Source organism: Palaemon carinicauda, chromosome 8 (assembly GCF_036898095.1).
Source record: "Palaemon carinicauda isolate YSFRI2023 chromosome 8, ASM3689809v2, whole genome shotgun sequence".
In the NCBI taxonomy this organism is placed as follows: Eukaryota; Metazoa; Arthropoda; class Malacostraca; order Decapoda; family Palaemonidae; genus Palaemon; species Palaemon carinicauda.
This window is the reverse complement of record NC_090732.1, coordinates 130352773-130368763: the sequence shown is the minus strand read 5'-3', so window position 1 is coordinate 130368763 and position 15991 is coordinate 130352773. Positions and strand designations below refer to the sequence as shown.

Below are 15991 nucleotides of genomic sequence, written 5' to 3'. Positions count from 1 at the left end.
ATGGTAACAACCACACGAACTTCAAGGCATGACACCATGAGGTGGATTCAGTGATAAGCAGAAAACCAAGAAATAATGACAGATTGCCTAGATTATGCAGCCACCTGTAACTGGTTTCCAAGGTAATGGAAGGTTGGCTTCCACCACTAATTCAGACTACTGAATGAATTTCTATAGCACATCTTTTAATGATGAAGATTCTGGATTCAGAAAAACAGTTCATCAGAAAGGAAGGCTTCCTGGCATCCCTGGATCTCCAAGTTTCAAACCTTGTCCCTAAACTTTGTGGTTGAGGAAGTACTTGCGTGTTGTGCTTCAACCTGGGGACAACTCCATTGAGCTTCATTTGAATTTATGGCTCCATTAGTAGTCCTACAAAATCCAGAACTGTATATCAATAGACTGATGAAACACAGATTCCTTTATGTAACCTTTGAAGATATTTACAGTAATTAATCAACCAAATCCCCAGTTTGAGTATGGAGGAGAAGATGAGAGGGAGCCACTAAACTTCGTGGTTGAGGAAGTAATTGCGTGTTGTGCTTCAACCTGGGGACAGCTCTGTTGATATTCATTTGAATTTATGGCTTCATTAGCAGTCCTACAAAATCCAGTATATCAATAGACTGACGAAACACAGATGCCTTTAATTAACCTTTGAAGATATATACAGTAATTCATCAACCAAATCCCCAGTTTGAGTATGGAGGAGAAGATGAGAGGGAGATACTAGAGGTAGAGTCAGTCTGGAAAATACAGGGAATGATCTAACTACCACTAAAACCACCATAAATAAAAGCCAAGGAAAAACTAGGCCAGGTAAAATGTGATGAACTTGTATAGAAAAGAAATTACAAAATTTTAAACATCTCATATTCATATGAGAAAGACCACCAATGCTTCACTGTTACAAGACCATGGAAACTGCATTTCTTAGTCTATTACCATAGTCAAATCAGATTCATCAAGGTACAGTACTATCTGATTATAATCAATAGCTCACTTCAGGACAGTATAACCTCAAAGATCCTGATATTGGAAATATCTAAGCATAATTTTGTTGCTTTCTATGAAGTATTTATTGTTACCTTTTTAAAAGTTATCCTCTCTCAAAATTTTATTCTGCAATTGTAAAGAAAGTTTGACTTTTTTTCATTTTCTACCCATCATACTTAAAAAAAAATTTCCATACTCATCATGTCTTTTCTATCCCCTGTTTTGCTCTCCTTCCCAGAATTATTTCCTTTCTTTTGCCCTACATCAAATTTTTGTAAAAGTATTTTGTATTTTTCTTAACTATACAAAATTGAGTCCTTTACTTAGGAGAACAGATAACAGCAAAGCTGGGACATGGAAGTTAAAATCATAACGAAGTGTAAACAACCAGCAGTAGTTGATAGCGTGGAGGCAAACACTCCCATGCCAAGTCACTGACAAACCACTCGGATGGCAGCATTGACTTTTAAGGGGGTTAGTGTTGATGGGAAAGTTTGAGCAAAGTACTCAAATATGACAAATTCGGAGATAATTAGTATTTTTCCTAACCATACAAACCTTAGCTATTTACATAGGGTTTACTTTCGGTGTAGCTGAAAATGACGAGCCATTAGAATTTTAACGAGGGTTAACTACCCCCGCGCTAGTTAGCAAGGGGGAAGGGGTAGCTTGCTACCCCTTCCCCCCCACACACCGGTGAAATATCTCACTTCACTTAGAGGTAGGACTTGTCTTGGGGGACAGGGCTGGTGGGCAAATATGTGTAAATAGCTAAGGTTTGTATGGTTAGGAAAAATACAAATTATCTCCGAATTTGTCATTTGTTCCGTAACCGAAATACAAACCACGCTATTTACATAGGGTGACTTACCCCTTAGGAAGGGTGGAAAGTCCCCAGCCTTACTGGCTTTGGTTTTACCCGGGGACTCAGAATCTGAGTGAGTAGCACTCGAGAAAAGGAGTCCCTGCACCTCACAAGTTCCTTGCTCCGCAAGGAACGTGTGGCCTACATAAGTTTGTGTGTGGAGGAATAGAGTGTGACTCGTCCTAGGAAGTTGACCTGGAGTCCTTTAGATGGAATTCTAGACTAGGACGTTCCCAATACCACCTCGTCAGGGTATGGGGGACGTGACAGTATTAACTTAATACTAGGAACACAAGGGAGCATGGTTTTCCTGCAGAGGTTGAGGTCAGCTATGCAGACCAGGATGCTGCTTTTCCCAAGAGAGGGGAGGATGAAGAAAGAAGGGCCAGGCATACTCTTTCATTGACGCAGACTGAGACCGGGTAACCTTCTGCTACCTGTCCAAAAGGAGCCTGAGGTTAGACCAGCTGTTGTGCAGCCACCACGGGGCCGATAGAAAAGATATCGAGGCTCCTGTTTGTCACATTCTGCAGGTAGTGGGCTGTGAAGGTCGTTTGACGCTTCCAGACCCCAGCTTGTAGCACCTGCGTCACAGAGAAGTTTCTCTTAAAGGCCAGGGACGTAGCGATGCCTCTGACGTCGTGTGCCCTAGGGCGACGTGACAGAGGAGGGTCAGGATTCAAGACGTGATGGATAACCCTTCGAATCCAAGCCGAGATGGTGTTCTTGGTGACCCTCCTCTTAGTCCTTCCCGTGCTTACAAACAACGCCTGCATGCGGGGACGAACTGCAGCTGTCCTCTTCAAGTAACACCTCAGACTCCTCACTGGGCATAATAGCAGATGGTCTGGGTCACTTGTTACAGAACGGAGACTCGTGCTCGTGACCCTGAAGGAGTCGAACTGTGGGTCCGGCACTCCAGGGTTCTGAGTTTTGGCAACAAACTCAGGAACGAACCTGATCGTTACCTCCCCCCATCTCCTTGAATGGGCGATGTCGTATGAGAGACCATGAAGTTCACTAACTCGTTTGGCAGAGGCCAACGCGAGTAGGAAAGCCGTCTTCCAAGTCAGGTGGCGATCAGAGGCCTGGCATAATGGTTCGAAGGGAGGTCTCTTCAGAGCCCTGAGAACCCAAACCACATTCCATGGAGGAGGTCTCACTTCCGACTGAGGGCAGGTAAGCTCATAGCTACGTATGAGTAAAGAGAGTTCTAGCGAGGAAGAAATGTCCACTCCTTTCAGCCTAAAGGCCAGGCTTAAGGCTGAGCGATAGCCTTTCACCGCCGAGACCGAAAGGCGCATTTCTTCCCGCAAATACACGAGGAACTCCGCTATTGCTGGAATAGCGGCATCGAGTGGAGAGATACCCCTCCCATGACACCAACCACAGAAGACTCTCCACTTCGCCTGGTAGACTCCCGCGGAGGACTTTCGCAGGTGACGAGACATTCTTTCCGCAACCTGTTGCGAAAAGCCTCTCTCCGTGAGGAGACGCTGGATAGTCTCCAGGCGTGAAGCCGAAGCGAGGCTACGGCTTTGTGGAAGATGTTGCAATGTGGCTGTCTGAGTAGCTCGTGTCGTGGGGGAAGCTCTCTTGGAAGTTCCGTTAGGAGTTGCAGAAGGTCCGGGAACCATTCCGCGTGATGCCATAGCGGAGCTATTAAGGTCATAGACAGGTTGACCGATAGTCTGGTCCTGTTGAGCACCCTTCTCATCAGACAAAACGGTGGGAAGGCGTACACGTCGATGTTGTCCCACCGCTGTTGGAAAGCATCTTGCCAGAGAGCCTTGGGGTCCGGGACTGGGGACCAGTACAGAGGCAGCTTGAAATTCAAGGCCATCGCGAACAGGTCCACCGTCGGGGAACCCCACAAAGTCAGCACTTTGTTGGCTATCTGAGGATCCAAAGACCACTCGGTACTCGCTATCTGCGAAGCTCTGCTCAGACTGTCGGCGAGCACATTCCTTTTGCCAGGAATGAAGCGAGCTGATAGTGTTATTGAGTGGACTTCGGACCACCTCAGAATCTCTACTGCAAGATGGGATACCTGTTGTGAAAAGGTACCTCCCTGCTTGTTGATATAAGCCACTACCGTGGTGTTATCGCTCATCACCACCACGGAGTGGCCCGCCAGGGTCCATTGGAACTGCTGAAGAGCCAGATACACGGCCTTCATCTCTAGAAGGCTGATGTGTAAGTACTTTTCTGATTCTGACCAAAGGCCTGAGACCCTCTGGTTCAGAATGTGGGCCCCCCACCCTTCTTTTGACGCGTCCGAGAACAGTCTCAAATCCGGGGGAAGGACGAGAAGATCCACTCCCTTTCGTAGGTTTTCGTCGATAAGCCACCACCGCAGGTCCGCCTGTTCCGTGGGTCCTATAGGGACCAGAGAGTCCGGAGAATCGGAGCCCTGACTCCACCGGGACTTGAGCCGCCATTGCAGGGATCTCATCCTGAGACGGCCGTTCGGGACCAGACGAGCCAGGGAGGCTAGGTGACCTAAAAGACGTAACCATGATTGGGCTGGAAGCTCTTCCCGCCTGAGGAAGGGCTCTGCCACCCTCCTCAGCCTTGCTATCCTGTCGTCTGATAGAAAGGCTTTGTGGAGATTGGTGTCTAATAACATGCCTAGATAAACCAGTCGCTGGGACGGCTGCAGAGAGGACTTCTAGAGATTTACCATGATCCCCAGATCTTGGCAAAGTCCCAGAAGCCTGTCTCGGTGCCCTAGAAGGGTCGACTCCGAGTCTGCCAGGATCAGCCAGTCATCCAGATATCGGAGGAGACGGATGCCGTTCCTGTGCGCCCATGACGAAATCAGGGTGAACACTCTGGTGAACACCTGAAGTGCTGTGGAGAGACCGAAGCACAATACCTTGAACTGGTAGGTCTTGCTGTCTAGGCTGAATCTCAAGTACTTCCTGGAAGACGGATTGATTACGATCTGGAAGTACGCGTCCTTCAGATCCAGTGTGCACATGAAGTCTTGTGGTCTCACTGCAAGTCTGACCGCGTCTGCTGTCTCCATGCTGAACGAAGTTTGTTTGACAAACTTGTTCAGAGCTGAGAGATCGATGACGGGTCTCCAGCCTCCAGACGCCTTCTTTACAAGAAACAGTCGACTGAAGAAGCCTGGGGAGCCGTCAACGACTTCTTGGAGAGCATCCTTCTTGAGCATGGTCTCGACTTCCGCCCGAAGGGCTAGCCCCTTTGCCGATCCCATGGCATAGGAGCTCAACGATACTGGATTCGCTGTCAGGGGAGGTTGAGATGTTGTGAATGGGACGCGATAACCTTGGCCGATCACGGAGACCGTCCAAGAATCGGCCCCATGTTGCTGCCACCTGTGCACGCAACTTTGTAGGCATCACCCCACAGGTGGACACGCGGGGGGACTGCCACTCCTAGCGTTTACGGCCACGGTCGCTCCCTCTAGGAGTCTTGCCTCCCCTGGAGGACTTACCACCCCTCTTGTCCTTGACAGGAAAGGGCTGTGGCTTAGACACCTTCGTCTTAGCTGCCGGAGCCTGCTTCGGTGTCCTACGAGGCTGCTATTGATGTTGTTGTGGAGCTGGAGGCTTGTAGGGCCGAGATGTGAGGGCCCTTTGGAGGAGCGAATCCTGGTTCAACTTCCTCCACCTCTCAGCTGTGCGTTCCACCTCCTTGGGCTCAAACAAGCTTCCTCCAAGGATGGAGGAGTGTCTGAGCCTGCAGACATTCACGGCGGGGACCTTCGGATGGAACTTCTCGGTCACCGCATCGAGTCGCTTTAAGATCGAGTTGGCCCACAGGTTGGTAACCTGGTGGGCCATGAACTCGATGGAGAGAGTGCCCGAGAGGAGGAAGGTCTCCAGGGCCTTCCTATTGCTCTCCTTAGACAGGTCCTCAGAGCGCAATAGGATGCCCAGAAAACCCAGCCAGACGTCCAGCCACGAAGTGGCCTGCATGGCACACTTCACAACTTTCTCCTGGCTAAGGATCTCCGAAGCCGAGAATGCCACCTGCCGGGAGGAGAGCTTCTCAAGAGGAGTTCCCCTTGTGAGCTCTTCCACCGAGTGGTGGAGAGGAAGAGCTACAATGGACTCCCCCATGATCTCAAAATACCTCCTCTGCTGTAAACGAGGAGGTAGGAGGAGTTTGTTCCCGGCAGAGGAACGGCTGGAGGAGGCGAGTTCCGAGAGCTGAGCTTCGACCTTGTCTCTGGCACTCTTCACCCCCTGGGACCAAGGCAAAGCCACGCTGGCCCTTGGGGGCTTCTGGGTACCATAGACTTAGTCTAGGACCGTATCCTTGCATTCGCGAGGGGCGATCTCCGGGTCCTTGAACCTGTTGAGTTGCCTCATCAGATTCAAGACCTACCAGAAGGCATGCTCAGATTCATGCTGCTCTCCTCCCTGTGGACTGGCAGCTAAGTCTCCCGTCCCCAAAGGTTCTTCTTGGGGAGACACGTGGACGTTCTCCCGGGGTCTGGTTGGCTCTGGACGGATCCGTGAAGACGACTTAGGAATCGTCTTTGAGTCCTTGGGTTCCCTCCTGGGCAGGATACAGGACTCCAGCAAAGAGGTCTGGAAGGTACCTTCCACGTGAGACGTTTCTCTTCCTCGAGGTGGGGTTCCTCCCATTGGTCCCATTGGTGCTGTGGGAGAGGCCCTCGCCTCGCTGGACTCTCTTAGGAGCCAACTTCTCCCTGGGATAAGTCACCACGAAGTCCACTCCTCTCTTTCTCTTCAGCGGGGGCGAATCTGTCTTTGGTTTGAGCCCCAGATCAGCGAGGGCTGGCTTCACAGCCTGCACCACCGCTTTTATCAGGTGACCAAACCAAGACTGACGGGTGACGGACGCAGTGTCAGTAATCCCCGCTGGAGGGAAGGGGATCTCCTGATCCTTCAGAGTGGACACAACGGGGCCTACCTGGAAAGAAGAAAGGGAGGAATGTTGCCTAGACCTCTCCAGAGACTCTTCCTGGTCCTGGATGAGAGACCTGCGCTTGCGCGGTGGCGATCCTGATGGCGATCTGGAAGTACGCGTCCCTGTCGCAGGCACGAGCTGCGGAACCCGGCTAGAACAGGGGTCGCGCTGGGGGTCGCGCGATGGAGCATCTACGGCGCACTGGAGATCTACGGCGCGTGGGCGAGCGGTGGCGCGTCGGCGAACGCTGGCGCGTCGGCGAGCGCTGGCGCGTCGGCGAGCGCTGGCGCGTCGGCGAGCGATGGCGCGTCGGCGAGCGATGGCGCGTCGGCGAGCGATGGCGCGTCGGCGAGCGATGGCGCGTCGGCGAGCGATGGCGCGTCGGCGAGCGATGGCGCGTCGGCGAGCGATGGCGCGTCGGCGAGCGATGGCGCGTCGGCGAGCGATGGCGCGTCGGCGAGCGATGGCGCGTCGGCGAGCGATGGCGCGTCGGCGAGCGATGGCGCGTCGGCGAGCGATGGCGCGTCGGCGAGCGATGGCGCGTCGGCGAGCGATGGCGCGTCGGCGAGCGATGGCGCGTCGGCGAGCGATGGCGCGTTGGCGAACGATGGCGCGTAGTACGTGCAGGCGATCGACGCTCACACGCGCTAAATCGCCTGTGCGCGTCGGAGACCTGTGACGATCCGAGTCATGGGCGTGTTGGCGACTGCTTGCGCCCAGGCGAAGGATCGCGCGGGCGCTCAGGAGATCGCGGGCACTCAGGAGATAGTTGGCGCGCAGGAGGGTGTCGACGCGCAGTCAGCTGGGGCGCGGGATAAGGTGGCGAGGAAACGCGCAAGGCCGAACGCTCGCGGTCGGGCTCAGGAGATGAAGACTCGTGGGCGTGCGGGAATGCAGGAACTCTTGAAGTGCGCACCGGGGAGCGTGCGCGCTGTTGCGCAGGCAAAGATGGACGCACAGGAGCGCGAGGGCGAGGCGAAGGAGTAAAGTCCTTGCCTGCGTCCAGATCCGAAGATCTAGATTGCGTGGGCGAGCGTTGGCGCGCATCAGGAACAAGGTGCGCAGGTGCGCGCTGACGAGCAGGAGATCGTGTGCGCTCAGAAGACCGATGGCGCGCAGCAGGAACAGAAGGGCGCTGACGACTAACAGGGGAGCGCTGGCGAGCAGGAGAGAGCTGGCGAGCAGGCGAGCGTTGACGAGCAGGAGAGCGCTGGCGAGGCGAGTCTGATGGGTGCAACTCAGAAGAGCGCTTGTGCGCTACTGCGCGCAAACACGCAGCTGAGCACGCAGGGGAACCCTGACGCGCAAGGGAATTACCCACACCATGGGAGACATCCCTTTGCCCCGAAGGGACCGGTGCCCGTCGGGTGACGGGGTGAGGCGCCTGCTGCGCATCTGCAACCAGAGGTGAAGGTAGGCCAGAAGGACTGGAAGGTTTGGCAGGTGTAGGAGATCGCGAGCGATCTGCAGAGAGATCCAAGGACGTGGGTGCTATGGTCTGCTCCCGACGAGGAGAATCCTCTGCAGGGGAAGGCGGCCGAGACGACTCGAAGAGGCGCCTCTTAACTCCCTTATAGGGAGAAGGGAGGCCCCTACGGCAAAGAGGAGGACGAGCCTTACGGCGAAGGCGGCCTCGGGGAAGGTCATCCACACCGTCGGTCCTCCGAAGAGGAGTCTCTGTCAGTGCGCTCCCCCGGGGAGGAGACGCACCCGCAGAAGAGACCATGGGACTCCACTTCCCCTTCGAAGGATGTTCGGAAGGGGAGGCAGAGCCTTCAGCAACGTCCACAACAGCAGCAGCAGCAGAGGTTTGACAAGACCCGTCGGAAGCCTCTGCCACAACCACGTCGACAATAGACAGAGGGTCTACCTCTGCTATTACCGGCGACTGTTTGACAGCAGCCCCCAACTGGATAAGGTCAAACAGGGCTTCCTTGGAGGGCAAGCCCTTAAGCCCCAAGGAAGCCCAAAGCTGAAAGAGATCATTATTAGAAACAGCATGGTCATCATCATAATGAGAATCGAAATCCTCCCCCGGAGAAGGAGGGGGAGCCGCCCCACTATGGGAGGCAACGCCCTCTCCCGCACCCCGAGATCGGGAAACAGAACAATGGCCTACGCTACCACTCGCCGGTCTCTCACGAGAGACCGACCGAGTGGGAGCTTCGGAGGAGGTTTGGGTGGCGGAAGAAGAGTCCTTGGAGCCTTCCTTCTTCAAGGCAACCTTTGAAGGAGACAGGTCTCTCTTGGACTTCTTCTTACGCCGCCGGGCAAACCTCTCCCACTGAGAGGTAGACCACTCCCTGCACTCACTACACGTTAAGTCTCTAGCACACCGTTGACCTCGGCACTGCGGGCAAAGGGTGTGAGGATCCGTCTCGACCGCCGACATGAAGGCACCACAGGGGCGGCCAGAGAGTCCAGGGCATTTGCGCATAATTGCGATGAAGGTAGAGGCCAACTTCCAAACACACAAAGTCTGAGAAAAAGAAAAAACAGATTAAGGCTGTCAAAAGAGAGGACGAAAGACAGACACGTCTGCTCATCGTCCGAGCCAAAAGTGAAGTGACATTTCACCGGTGTATGGGGGGGGGAGTGGTAGCAAGCTACCCCTTCCCCTATCCCCTTGCTAACTAGCGGGGGGGTAGTTAACCCTCGTTAAAATTCTAATGGCTCGTCATTTTCAGGTACGCCTAAAGTAAACCCTATGTAAATAGCGTGGTTTGCATTTCAGTTACGGAACAAATGTAAGCTTAGGAAAATTCAAATTACTTTTAAAAATTTGTAATTTGTGCCTACATGAATACAAACCCTCGTCCTTTACTTAGGACTCATCCTTAGGCGGAAGGAAGTCCCATTGTAACTGACTGGAAACTTAAAATGGGAACTCAAAATTGGAGCATCTGGGATGCTGTAAGAGTAAGAGTTACTCACATCTTGGGAACCAAGAATTAAATACCAATGGGTTTCATGACCATGGCTTTAAAGGGCTGTTCTCGAGAAGGAATACTGTGTTGTAGACCTGGCAATAGAAATGGGTTTGCTGATGCTGTAACTTGTAGGACATTTTAAGATTAGGGATTTTCCTAGCTTCATAACACTCCCTCTCACAAGGAGTGCGGGGAAAAGACTCTTCCGTGCTTGAAGCACGGAACAGCTACACTCTAAGTGGGCTTACCTAACATTCAGAGTGAGCAAAAAAACTGTTTTCAGGGTAAGATCCCTGTCTCAGGCTTGCCTTCAAGGAATGGAAAACCTTAACAACGTTCCACAATGGTGGACTTGCCTAAACTGGAGGACAGGTCTACTCAAAATTTCGTATGAGCATTGAAATTTCACTCAAAGAAGAAGTGTCTACTTCCTTTAGTCTAAAATCTTGGCACAAGACAGCGACAGCCTTTTACCGCTGAAATAAAGCAGTCCCTCCTTATGGAAGGAGACCAAAAACTCTGCAATTAATGGAACAGAGGCTTTAAGAGGACAGACAACCCTCCCACAGCCCCAACCACAGAAGACAGCCCACTTGGTCTAGTAAACTTCTGCCGAGGACCTGGGGAGCCTTTTTCTGAGAAAAGATGCTGGATAACTTTCATGTATGAAGTTGAAGGGATCCCACTGAACTGTGAAAGATCCTGGCATATGGATGGCATAGCAGGACAGGAAGTGTAGGCAATTCTCTCGGAGTTTTTTTTTTTTCTGTTAGGAGGAGCAGAAGGTTCAAGTACCACTATATCTGCGGAAACTTTAGTGCAAAAGTCATCAGTGGGATTGGCATTGGTCTAACTTAATTTATGACTTTTCTTAATAGGCAAAATGGCGGAAAAGGATATGCGTTGAGGCTGTTCCATGGATGCTGGAATGCATCCTCGAACATTGCTTTTGGGTCTGGAACTGGAGAGCAATAAATCAGTACAGTAGCTTGTGATTCAAGAGGTCGTGAATAGATCCACTGTCAGAGAACCCAACAGAGTCAGGATCTCCATCGCTACCCAAGGACATAAAGACAGTTCTGACCCAACTATCCGAGTCCTCCTGCTCAACAAATCCGCTACTAAGTTCCTTTTGCCCAGGAGGATACAAGCCACCATAGTAACTGAGTTGAGCTCTGCCCACTCAGTCAATAGTCCTCACTGCTAGCTGACCAAGTTCAAGAGACATAGTACCTCCTTGCTTAAGTAGGACACTGCAGTGGTGTTGTTGCTTATCAACACAACAGTGTCCTGTCAGAAGAGGGCAAAATTGCTGGAGGGATAAAGCAGCAGCACTCATCTCTAGGATGTTAATGAACAGTACTTCTGGCAATGTTGATCAGTCCAGGTACTTGATGCCATGTGCTGACCGTGGTAAACTCCCCACCCTTCTCTGGATGCGTCCGTAAAGAGGAAGAATTCCAATATAGATATCAGAATTGGGCACCCTTTCAGGAGGTTTATTTCTTCCAGCCATCATTGATGATCTTTTCTGGACTTCTTCCCTATGCATACTGGATAGAGCAGAATATCCCAATGCTGTGACCAGGATCTTTTTAGTTCCCATTGCCAAGATCAATGACAAGATCTACCTCCAGGAACTAACCATTCTAACGATTTTAAGTGCTCAAGGAGTTTCTGCGACTGGCCTTCCGCAAGGGTCATTCCTGGCATTGACGCTATTTAACATTTATAAAATTGACCAGCCTCAGTACCAGACCATCCACAGGTACATCCGTATATACAGACGACCTGTGCATTTTAACATAATCAGACTCCTAAACCACAATCGAAGCAAAACTGTCAAGTGCCCTGAATACCCTCTCCACCTACTACAGAAAGTGACAACTTAATGCCAATCCAAACAAAACACAGGTGTGTGCCTTCCACTTGAATACTCATCAGGCAAACAGAAGGCCAAAGATCAAATAGGGCAATGAAGAAGTACAAAATCACCCTTACCCAGTCTACTTAGGTTGTCACCCTTAACAAAATGCTCTCCTTTAAAGAGCATACAAATAAATCCAAACATAAAGTAACAAACAGGAACAACCTCATCAGCAAACTTGCTAAGACCATAAGGGGAACAGACCCCAAGACTCTGAGACAAACAGCCCTGGCACTTTATTGCTCAACCATGGAGTGCTGTAAACCAAATTGGGCAAGATCATGACATGCACGTAAGGTAGACACCAAGCTAAATAAGTCATGTCTGATTATTATCTGGCACCATAGAATCAAAACCTCTTCCATCTTTATATAAAATAGCCAGTATCCCAATACCCTATATCTAATAAGAAACAATAGCAAAAATTGAAAATAATAAACAAATTAATACTCCCAGGCATCCACTCCCCAATCATCAGGAAGCAAGGTGAAGAGTGAAATCCTACAACAGCTTCGCAACACTCGATGGGCTATAACCAATCAGGTCACTTGCTCACAGACTAGAGAAGTAGTGAGAAAGTGACTAATGACCATCCAATGAGGAACTGCCCAGCCCAAATGAAGGCCTGGCAAAAGAAACAACCCTCATCAGGAAGGGCTGGGTAATCTCAAAAAGAGCAAGGATGAAAGTGGGGAAAACTGGAGCAAATTGCCACAAATTGGGATTAGCCACCAATTTTCTTATAATTTCAGCACTGGAGGTACTGTGACAAGTTCAATAGAGTCTCAACTTGTGGGTCTCCCTTAAACACACAGAGTCCAAGCCTTGCAAATTAAAACTGGGGAAAAACTATTTCTTTGGTAATCTATATCATACTGGATTCCTGGTTCTAGTCTATTACAGGAAAGTCCTTTCAGGCCACAGACACCTCCCAAAAAATAAGTTTTTCTTTATCAAAACCAAGTATTTACTGATACTGTATTCATGTTTTCTCTTCTGATATCATATTTTTTAGGATACGCTGTGGGATATTTTATAAATTAAATATATTATATATTTCATGAAATCGTTAAGTTTATATAATTCAAAATATAATTGTAAAAGATTAGTAATACTGATGTTTAAAATACAGTAGTGCTTTGACATTTAATCAATGAAAATTCTTTAATTATCTGTTGTCTTTATTCTTTTTACACATACTTCACGGTAACCTTAACAATATTAAAAATACAAATACAGGGTATCTCAATTTTAATCATACCATTGTAAGATAAAATAATCATTAAAGTACTAATTGATACATGACTGTGGAGGTCCTGTAGATAGTAGGGTTCCCCTGCTGTATAGGACCAGAAAAACAGCCCTTAAAATAAATAAAACTAAATAAAGTAACTCTATTTCAAAAATATTCCAGTAAAGTTGTGTATTCAACTGGTAAAAGACTAAATTAAAACTATATTATACATTTTTACTCTATCATAGGTCTAGAAATAACACTTGAAAGCTAAGCTACCTTTTAACCTTTTGCCGATTCCAATGACGCACTTTGCCGCCATCCGTTAATTTAACTGTAAGTGCTATATCAAATATTCATTCAGATTTATAATCCCACTTTTTATATCAAATTGTCAACATAAGTAAGTCTGACCCTTGCCAAAAGTCATGAATCTTACATTAATTTTGTCAAGGACTGGATCACCAGAGGGTTAAAGTACATTGAATAGTAAAAATAAAACTTGACTAAATTGATATATACAGTACTAACCTTGCATGCCATTATTTTTAGGGATAGTAAAATTCTGGTAAATATATGATAATTTAATTACAAGCAAAACTGGAATTCGCTATAAGAAATGGACGAGTGCTGGCTAGTTCGGTATTTTTCTCTATACATTTAATAGGGGCTAGGGCATAAATAACTCGCATATCAGTCGATTAAAATGTGAAGTATCTTTTTCGCTCCAAGTCCATTGTTTACATCTGAGAGACTGAAGGGGATCAGTTTGGGGAGCTTTCTGTGCATTTACAATGACATATCTGTCAGGTGATTTTTTTTAAACCAATTAACAGCCTACGAGTACTTCATCATAAGTTCCCGGATGTTGCTCTACAACTGCCATTTTCTCCACCTTCCCCTTCAGTTCTAACTTCACTGCCATCACATAAAGACATCAAAAAGGGGGGATCTCAAGGGAAGTACATCTATCTATTTTTAAATTGTGTAATTTCATTTACGTCCGCAATTGATTATGATGGAAATGCTCTCTGTTCAATCCAATCATGACCTGGGAAGGGGAATCCCCCCCTGCTAAGCGTTGTGACCTGGGAACTACTAGGTTAGGTTAGGTGAGTTTGTCAGATTCTGTACGCTTTTACAAATCTCAAATGTGTTAAATAATAATGTTTTGGCCTGTTTTCAGCCACTTACATGAACCATATATCCTTCCAACTGGTTATCTTGTGCTTATTTTGCATTTCTGACCATTATTATTGCTGCAAATCACTAGTTAATAACGTTTCCTGCCCCACCAAAAAAAGCAGTTTCCACTGGGGCCCCCAAAACTGTCTCTATATAAAGGGGTCCAAAAACTCATGAAAGGGTGGTTTGTCCCAATAATCAAGGTCAGAAATACATAAAACACAAGATAGCACGTTGGAAAAATATATGGTTCATGTAATTGGCTTGAAATTAAAGAATCATATATTTACCATTTATAAGATAGTAAAATTCCTTTGAACAAAACACGAATAAACCAACATACATTAGGTTAGGGTAAGAAAATTTCTAAATATTTACCTATGCGCCATTATCATTATACATCAAAATATTAAATTTTTCCCTAATCTAACATGGATACCGTATCTTTAATCTTGAAGGGGGGATGAGACTTTCCCTGACACCACAAATCTACTTTCTGTAATATGCCTTAAAATACCACGATCTTAAAAAAGCATACTAGTTTTTCTGATTGGGGCAAGGGTAAAGCTATACTAATAAAATAATGGCTTAAATTAAACCTAGTTTACCTTGTCTAGACAACAAGTACAGGAGACAGCATAGGGCCCTAGGTCTGGAATAGCTCAGGCTAAACGAGGCTTAGCACACATACAGAACAATGGAAAGTAGGACACAACTATCTCTGGTATGTGCCTTTAATATAAATACTAGAGTAATCACCATATAGTATAGGACGAGAATACTTTTAAAACCATTGATAGAAACTTAAAGTGGGAGGCTAAAGCACCTTTGGACAGGCCTAAGGTACACATGATTGAACTTACTATCCATTCCTGGAAAAGGAAGCATCTGAGCTCCTATCTGTTCTTCGAGCTGATTTTCAATATCAAAAGTAATATTATCCACATTAGCCACAAGTATCTCCATGATTAATTTGCTGGCTACCAAATGTTGTACAATGAAACAAAATAGTGCGTAACAACGATTACTATATGAAAATTGTATGAGTAAATGTTGAGAAGGTCTTGTTTATTTACTAACATTACTCACCTATGTTCAGGGAAGTCTACTAAGAACTACATCATGTGAGTATTATAGTTTTACAGCTTCCAAAACAACATAAAATTGTAACAAACACTAATAGAAAAATAAATAATACCCTTTCCAGTGCTTAATAAGTAATATTATATTATTTTATTATTTACTGTCAGATTCCAAAATATTATTGGAATTAGTTACTCTTCTTTGATTTCTTAAAAGTGAATCAAGGCAAGTAGGAAGGGAGAAGCGGTCGAAATGAACTGCACTGAAATGTTTTTTGTGTTGGGCTGTGGTAAATGATATGCCAATATTAATTATTGCGACGCTATGCAGTTAAAAAGTCATATTTTTATAAACAACTTAGAATTATATAATAACAGATATCGATAAAATCTTAAAAGCCGTCCCTTACTTTTCATGTTTGGCAATGCAGAGCTGGAAGTAGTGGATGATTATGTATATTTAGGTACAACTTTTAATTTTAATGGTTTATATTACAAGGGCACAAAGAAACAGGTTACACAGGCCCAGATAGCAATGTATAGTCTGCTGACAAAGGCCAGAAAACTGTCTATACCAGTGGATATACAATGTGAACTCTTTGACCATTTGGTCACCCCACTTTTTTTTATATGGAAATGAAATTTGGGGGTTCCAGCAGCTAGACCAGGTTGAGTTTTTCATAGAAAGTATCTAAAAAGTATACTTCAAATAAAGAAACAGTCGGCAAATTGTATGGCTTACGGAGAACTTGGTCAATTTGGGTTAACAAGCAACATTAAAAAGAGAATGGTAAACTTTTGTTTGGATAAGGATCCGTCAAGATAAACAACATAAATTATCCCACACCATGTATTTACTGC

The 15991-nt window shown here is 47.2% G+C and overlaps 1 protein-coding gene across 1 annotated transcript in view; it reads right to left on the bottom strand.

Annotated features, from left to right (window-relative positions):
- The window catches only part of LOC137645925 (cleavage and polyadenylation specificity factor subunit 4-like), a 74669-nt gene extending 59540 nt beyond the window's left edge, over positions 1-15129 (bottom strand). The window contains exon 1 of the mRNA XM_068378978.1: positions 14912-15129. Coding sequence (XP_068235079.1) covers positions 14912-15014 — 103 coding nt within the window. The 5' untranslated portion in view covers positions 15015-15129. The remainder of the gene's footprint in view (positions 1-14911) is intronic.
- Between the last annotated feature and the right edge of the window lie 862 nt (positions 15130-15991).